Source organism: Microtus ochrogaster, linkage group LG4, assembly GCF_000317375.1.
Source record: "Microtus ochrogaster isolate Prairie Vole_2 linkage group LG4, MicOch1.0, whole genome shotgun sequence".
NCBI lineage: Eukaryota > Metazoa > Chordata > Mammalia > Rodentia > Cricetidae > Microtus > Microtus ochrogaster.
The window spans coordinates 22,425,901-22,433,877 of NC_022030.1; the positions used below are offsets into that span (position 1 = coordinate 22,425,901).

General features: G+C 43.3%; 1 protein-coding gene across 3 annotated transcripts in view; it reads left to right on the forward strand.

Annotated features, from left to right (window-relative positions):
• Positions 1–5,050, forward strand: part of LOC101986202 (zinc finger protein OZF) — a 9,648-nt gene extending 4,598 nt beyond the window's left edge. For 2 of the 3 annotated variants that reach the window (XM_005361267.2, XM_005361268.2), the window contains exons 2-3: positions 2,152–2,200; positions 2,292–5,050. In XM_005361267.2, coding sequence (XP_005361324.1) covers positions 2,912–3,790 — 879 coding nt within the window. In that variant the 5' untranslated portion in view covers positions 2,152–2,200; positions 2,292–2,911 and the 3' untranslated portion in view covers positions 3,791–5,050. Of the gene's footprint in view, positions 1–2,151 lie in introns of all 3 variants that reach the window. The other variant, XM_026786296.1, reaches the window with a different exon arrangement.
• Positions 5,051–7,977: the final 2,927 nt, after the last annotated feature.

Below are 7,977 nucleotides of genomic sequence, written 5' to 3' on the forward strand. Positions count from 1 at the left end.
AACTAGGATGACCTACAACTCTGAGTCCTTCGCCCCCCCCCACCAGGCCTGTGCCACCACAGGCAGGATCCTTCAGAGCAGTGGTTTTCAGAGACCCTTTCACAGGGGTTGCATATCAGATGCCCTGCATATCAGATATTTACATGATGATCCATAACAGTAGCAAGATTACAGTTAGAAAGCAGCAATGAAAATAATTGTATGGCTGGGGTCTTAAAGGGTCCCTGTGTTAGGAAGGGTGAGAACCGCGGCTTTAGAGGTCCGAGTGGTCTTTATATCTTTTCTTCACCGTCTTTCACTCCCTTTTCTTAGGTACTTGACGCCCTTCACTTATTTTCCAGGTAGTTTGTGATACAAATGAGCTTGTTTGACATTTGCATCTTTGTGCCTACGTTTTCTGTTCCTCCAATAAGCTCTTTATGCTTTGAAAATCTACCACGTGGTTTGCATTTATAGAAAGTCAGGAGATGCTCAAGTGGGTAAAGGTACTGCCACCAAGTGTAACAACAACTGGAGCCCCATCTGTAGAAGGAAAGAACCAACTTCTGCAAAGTATTCTCTGTGGGCTTGTGTCAGCTGAGTGATAATTACCCTGTTTTTGTGCGGTCATTTAATCCTATTGTATAATTTCTCATTGTTATGCAATTTGTTAATTAAATGGAAAAACTTAATTTTTAGGAGTATTCTCATGAATATCAGTTTGTTTGTTTGTTTTTTTTTTGTTCACTTTTTGTTTTGTTTTTACCCAGATATTCTGTCTTAAGGGTTTTTGTCTCAAATTTAGAGATAGTGATTGCATGGATTTTCTTTATTCTGCAATATGGGCTATCACAATCTCTGTAAGCACAATTCTCATACACAGTTTTATTTTTGTTTCTTGAGACTGAGTGTCTTGTAGCTCAGGGTAGTCTTGGACTTATTATGTGAGCAAGGGTGGTTTGAGCGATCATCCTGCCCCCTCCTAGGTGCTGGGGTTACAGGAGTGCACAAACCTGGCACGTTTTTTCTTTCTTTTTTTTTTTTTTTGAGGATTTAATTTAGAACTTCATGAATGCTAAGCAAACATTATGCCTCTGAGCTATATACTAAACAATCTGAAATTTTATTGTTCATAATGGGGAGTATGAAGTAAAAATATAATTACATATACTCCCCCTTCCTCCAACCCCTCCCATGTCTTCCCCCTGTTCCCTCCCAGATTCATGGCCTCCTTTTCTTCTATATATATGTATTTGCTCAGTCCATTTCTAGTGTTACTTGAATGTATATGATTTCAGGGATGACCAGTTGGAATTGACTCTCCAGGGAGAGGGCTTATCCCTGGGGAAGATGATTTTCCTCTTAGTCCTCCTTAGTTGCTTGTGCTCCTTTGTTTAGCGTGGGTCTGATGAGCTCTGTCCCTGCATGTCTGCATGTCTGTTGGTGTCACACCTGTTCAAGCTCTGTTTAGACAGCCTTTGTTGAGTATCAAAGATAAAGGCGCCCTGTATTTCTAGGAGACAATCTTACAGCAGTTTTCCCAATCCTCTGGCTCTTACCGTCTTTCCACCCCATCTTCCATGATGTTCCTGGAGCCTTTGGTACAGGAGTTGTGTCTGTTGGGGCTGGGCTCTCCACAATCAGCTGTTCTCTGCGTTTTGACCAGTTGGGTTTTCTGTGATGCTCCCATCTGTTGTAAAGAGAAGTGTATTTGGTGGTGGCGGGAGCCACACTTAGCTGTGTATGTAAGGATAAATATTTAGAGTATAGTTAGGGATTGGGCTGCTTTAGTAAAGTGGGAGTAGTAAGTTTTCCTCTTAAGACCCCAGGTAGTTGGCTAGGTTTCCAGTACCTGACATTCTCCCCCTGTCGAGTATGCCTTAAGTCCAGTTAGACAGCTATTGGCTACTGCCAAGGTGTGAGTGCTACTGCTGTACCCTCAGGGATATCTTGCCGTGTTGATTATTGTTATGGTTCATAGGTGTAGCTGCGTGGATTATTGGTGGCTTCCTTCTCTCGGAAGGTTGCATAGCACCCTCTAATCCTGTGAAAACTAGCAATAGGTAATGGGGGCTGTTTAGGTCGTACTAAGCAACCCACAGGAAGTATTTGTTGAGTGTTCACCATATACTACCTATGCTCCTTTAACTAATTCCCTGTTGTCTGTTGTAGACGCAGCTGAGAAATGCCAAGTACGTAGAGCGACGTCGAGATCTGGGAGGTCAGTGAATCCACCGAGGAGAGTGGTGAATGCAAGGAAACTGGACGCTCCTTTCTCTGCTCACAGACTTCGTTTCTTTTCTTTTTTTCAGAGTAGACTTCGCTTTTTAAAGGGCAGAACGTTTTTCAATGTTCAAGCTTTGAGCTTGAAACACGCTTTAGATTTAAACAGGAAGTTGTATGGGAAAGAATCATGTGTTTTTCTAGAGTTTGGAAGTCCTCTACCATAGCCTACTCTTCCTGGTAAGAATTATCTTGGTAGAGTCCAGTGTGGAAATGCCTGCAGTTTAGACACTGCCCATTTGTCAGTGGAACACGCAGGCTAGAGGAAAAGCCTATGAATTTACCAGCTGTGGGGAAGCATTTACGCAAGTGTCACATCTCACAGAACCCAGAAGTCATGCTGAAAGGAAGCCCCGTGTTTCTAAGGAATATTGAAAAGCCTTTAGCTAGATGACAGATCCTAGAAAATTCATGCCGGAGAAAACAAGGGAAATTTGCAAAAACAACATTGACTCTTAGAAAGGTACACTGGAAGAAAGGTTTATACTCCTAATCCTTGTCCTTCTCTGCCTTCGCCTGAGAGGTCAGACACAGAAGCCTTAGAACTGTAAGAAATGTGGAAATATCCTCAACCAAGAGTAATCCCTCAGTTCTCAAAAGTCTCCTAATTGGAGCAAAACCTTGTGAATGTGGTAAAACTTGCATTCAGATGTCACACCTCAGTCAGCAGGGGATCTTAAGTGGGGGAAGCCCCTTTGCCTGTAAGGTATGTGGGAAACTCTTTAGCCACAAGTCAAATCTTACAGAGCACGAGCATTTCCACAATAGGGAGAAACCTTTTGAATGTAACGAGTGTGGAAAGGCCTTCAGCCAAAAGCAGTATGTCATTAAGCATCAGAATACCCATACTGGAGAGAAGCTTTTTGAGTGTAATGATTGTGGGAAGTCCTTCAGCCAGAAGGAAAACCTGCTCACCCATCAGAAGATTCACACTGGAGAGAAGCCTTTTGAGTGCAAAGATTGCGGGAAAGCTTTCATCCAGAAGTCAAACCTCATCAGACATCAGAGAACTCACACAGGAGAGAAGCCCTTCATATGCAAGGAGTGTGGGAAAACCTTTAGTGGCAAATCAAATCTTACTGAGCACGAGAAAATTCATATTGGTGAGAAGCCCTTTAAATGTAACGAATGTGGAACAGCTTTTGGCCAGAAAAAGTACCTCATAAAGCATCAAAACATCCACACTGGAGAGAAGCCCTATGAGTGCAATGAATGTGGAAAAGCCTTCTCTCAGCGAACGTCACTTATTGTGCACGTGAGGATTCATTCGGGCGATAAACCCTATGAATGCAATGTCTGTGGGAAAGCCTTCTCTCAGAGCTCCTCTCTCACGGTGCACGTGAGGAGCCATACGGGTGAGAAGCCCTACGGCTGTAATGAGTGTGGGAAGGCCTTTTCTCAGTTCTCAACCCTGGCTCTGCATTTGAGAATACACACAGGTAAGAAGCCGTACCAGTGTAGTGAGTGTGGGAAGGCTTTCAGCCAGAAGTCACACCACATCAGACACCAGAAAATCCATACTCATTAAACACTCTGAATTTCTTCAGTGTGGAGAAGTGTTCATTAAGAATATACACCCCGTAATGCGTCAATTAGTCATTCTGAGCCTAAGCCCCACAAATCAGCCACACATTTAACATAAAATACGAACAGTGGAGAATTCCTACTGAAGGGGAAGAAGTCTGTATGAGTAGAAGCCTGCACTTGACGAATGGAACACAAAACCAATGCTGAAACCTTAAAACACAGCTATCTACAGTTGAGAATGGAAAACAGACTGTTACTACCGTCAGCATAGATCTGGACGTCTTCACCAGTCTAGTAAGTAAGCTGTGCTAGAAGAAACGAAATAAATTATGATCATACAGTAATACGTAACGTGCTTTGAAGAGGACAGAGATTATAGAATTACTATGCGGGATTTAGAATATGGAAAGAATTGCTCAGATGAATACCAAGACTCTGTTTGGATGCACATTGTTCTCTGAGGAGCAAAGTCACACAGCACAAACTGTAAACAACAGTAGGAGACAGATGTGTAGAAACCGAACGCAGAGATATAAAAATGCTGTACATTACACAGTTATGACCTTGGGAGTGAGAAAACATTCCTTGTAACATTTGAAAACACGTAGTAGTTCTCATGAGGCATTACGCTCAGGAGGTTAGGCACCAGGAAATTTACCATTAGAGTAGCCAAATACAACCTGTTGGGAATGGAGCAGGAAAGTTTTAGGTGGACTGTTGCGCAGACATCTGGCAGAACAAGTGAGGTGTGTGTAACTGGAAGACTTCTGGGAGTGATGGGGACTGAGTTACAGAATCATGCATACATATTCTGCAGTGACCTTCTGTCAAGTTAGAATTTCCTTCTAGAAACAGCTTATGGTATAAATATCTGTATGGAAATGTTCGCGATGCATCAGAATGCAGACCAACTCCTGAGTGAGTGAAGAAGGGAAGGGAGTGAGTGGGCGGGGTGGGAGGGCTTCAGCTTTATCTAAGCATCTTTCTCTTAAAGACTGAGTAAATATATGAAGATACTGGCTAACTTTCAGTTGTGTTATATGGATATCATGTCTTATTTTTTGTACTTTTCTGTATTTTTCAAAATAAGAATGGAGGTAAAGGTGGGAACTCTGTACCTGTAGAATGTTATAGTCGATTAATTCCCAAGCAAATACCAAGCTTTTATAGAAGATATTTCTAAAACTTTAACAATGAGTGGATGGACTTGACACTCTATGTAACAAAATTATCTATTTTATTAAAATTTAAAATGACAGCATATTTTTAAATCTTTCAACTTTATTTACTATGTCGAGTATGGTCTCATTACATTTCTAGTTTTGTAAGATTATTTGAGTGTAGGGACTTGAAAGAACTTTAGTGTATGGGCATCATTTTGACATACAATGTTTCATTTCCTGTCTTGACAGACACTTGTTTCTTTTCCCAAGAGGTGCTGGGTGAGTGGCTCAGACTTTTTGGGCCTTCTTGGACATTTTTACAATTCCATCTTTGTCATCACAATATAATTTGGTACTGCATATATATTTATGGGGTGGGTCCACACGCATTGCATTGGGGATGTGGATGTTTATGGGACTAAAAGTGCGCACCATCATGACCAGGGTTTTTTATTGTTATTGTTTTGCATGGTTTCAAGGAAATGGGGTTTAGGTCCTATGCTTGCGAGGCAAGGACCTTATTGACAGCTAGCTCCCAGCCTTGGGGCTCTTTTACGTTTTGTGCGGTATGTGTGGTATGTGTGTGGGTGGGGAATCTTGTAGAATTTGGTTCACTGCCTCCACCATGTGGATTCCAGGAGCTTAAACTTGGGTCCTTAAATTTGATGGCAAGCCCCTTTATATGCTGACCTGTCTTGCAGTCTACCTCCCCATATATCAAATGTTAATATACATCTCCATATGTTAATCTCAGAACTTTTAAAACATTTATTCATGTGGCTGCGTTACTATGTATCTTTTTTTTTACTGTGGTGGCATAACTGGTTCGTATGCCTAGATACATTTAGCAGATCCTTGTCCCTCCAAATATGATGTCTCTGGCCCCCTTTACTTGTCCTCCTTAGCTGTGTGATTCTGTTACATAGTCAGCCATGACCGTAATAATGCAGTGACCACATAACCAGGAGGTCGCTGAGTTCTTCCCCCCTGGAGTTTCCCTCTGCAGATGCTCAACCTCAGTGCACAGTAGAGTCACTGCTGGCCTTATCATTGTTCTCTGGCTTGTGATTCATTAGGTTTTGGATGGGTTCTGGCTATTTGCATTGCTAACAAGGTCCCAAGGGGTTATGAAGAGATACTTCAGAAACTACCAGTGTAACCATTTCTATTTTGTGTGTGTGTGGGGAGGTAAAACTTTTCATATCTACTTCGTAGAGACCAAATTTTGGCTTGACATGACTAGAGAAAAGAAAGCTTTGCAAAATCAAATGTTGCGTGTCCTAGGTCTGCGAGTATAGATGAGTGGCAGAATTTCTGACCAGCACACATGAGATCTTGGGGTGGATCTGACCGTATGGCCAGAGGACAGCTTGCTGTTCGCCATGTGTGTCCCGGAAATCCATCAGACTTGGTGTCAGATGCCTTTACCTCCTGACTTCCTCACGCGTTCCATTCCTAAATAATTTTATTAGCAAAACTAAGAATCCAAAAGCAATCATTTCCCTGGTAAGAGCTTAGGGGTTCTGACACGAAGTCATGGTAAGAGTAGAGACGGAGAGGAAGCCCGGGGGAGCACAGTTAAGAGAAAGGTGGTCCACATTGCCATGTCGCCAGTAGCCAGCTTTCAGGTTCGCCCAGAGGAAGAAGCGGCTGTCTCCAATATCAGTGTGGTCAGGGCTTTGCAGTTTCCAGTGCTGGCTTAGAAACCAAGAGGACAAAATGTGTGATCGACCTGTGTAGATTAAGGTGAGTGTGTTCAAGACCAGCCTGGTCTACCTGGACTGTGAGTGCGGAGTGTCACATGACAAGACAGCATTGGTGCCGTGGTTCATCTCCAGCACCCCATTTCAAAGCCTTGGTTAAATGTGCATGTAAATCTTAAGCCATGCTTAGCTACATAGCGTACAGTAAGTGATTGCTGCTATCACAGTGAATTGGAGATGGGAAGGGTCTGGCTCTAGTGCAGACCTCAGGAAGAGGAGCCAAACTGGGCTGGTCACACTGTTGATAACTCCATGGGAATCCATGCCTTCATGCCCCCCCCCCCCCAGATAATGTAATTCTCAAAAATAAAAATGTAAAAGATGAGAGAAATACTTTGCTGGAAGCCTAGAGGTGACAGTGTGAAGCTTGGAATGGAGTGTCTAACCATGAATGAGCGAGGCCGTGGGGGAGCAGAAGGCTTGTGTGGGGTCTGGAGGATGTATGTGCACTGCCCGGCTGTGTGATTATGTGGATGTGCCCCTGAGAGCTTGCTTGGCTGGTTCTCTTGGGCAATACTAGATTTTTGAAATTTTTAAGAATTATGTATGTATGTGTTTATGTAGAGATCTGCACATACGCTCACATTCCTGTGGAGTTGAGATCTGGAGCTGGGGTTTTGGGTAGCTAGCTGTAAGCCCCCATACATGCTGCAGTCTCTCCAGCCTTCCTCGGGGATTTAAAGGATTTATGTGTATCTATGGCCACGTGGCATGTCACAGCACAGGTAGAGGTCAGAGGGTAACTTTGGGGAGCTGGATCTTACCTTCCATCATATAGGTCTCTGGGAATTAATTTGGCACCCAGAACTTTCCCATGCTAAACCATCTCATTGGTTCTCAGTGGCCAGCAATGGAGTCTCTGGAGGAGGTGGATTTTGAGATTCTGTGATTCCTTGACTTTTGTGTTATCCTGCTGTGAGTTCAGTGGAGCCAAGTGTGGTGCTCACCTGTAATCCCAGTCTCAGGAGGCAGAGGCAGGAGGATTACCGAGACTTTGAGACCAACCTGGGCTGTATGATGAGATCTAGGCCATCGTGGGCTACAGAGTAAGTCTACATTTTAAAGGGGGAGATGCTGAGCTGGTTCAGCAGTTAGAGCACTTACAGCTATTCCAGAAGATCCCGTGCCCTCCTGAGGCTTCCCCACCCATTCGGTGTAAGGGGAATGGAGACGGCGGGCACACGTCCTTGTTGGCTTCCTTAGCAGTTTGCATTTTTCAGTTACATAGTTTTTTTTTAAATATTTATTTTATGTGCATTGGT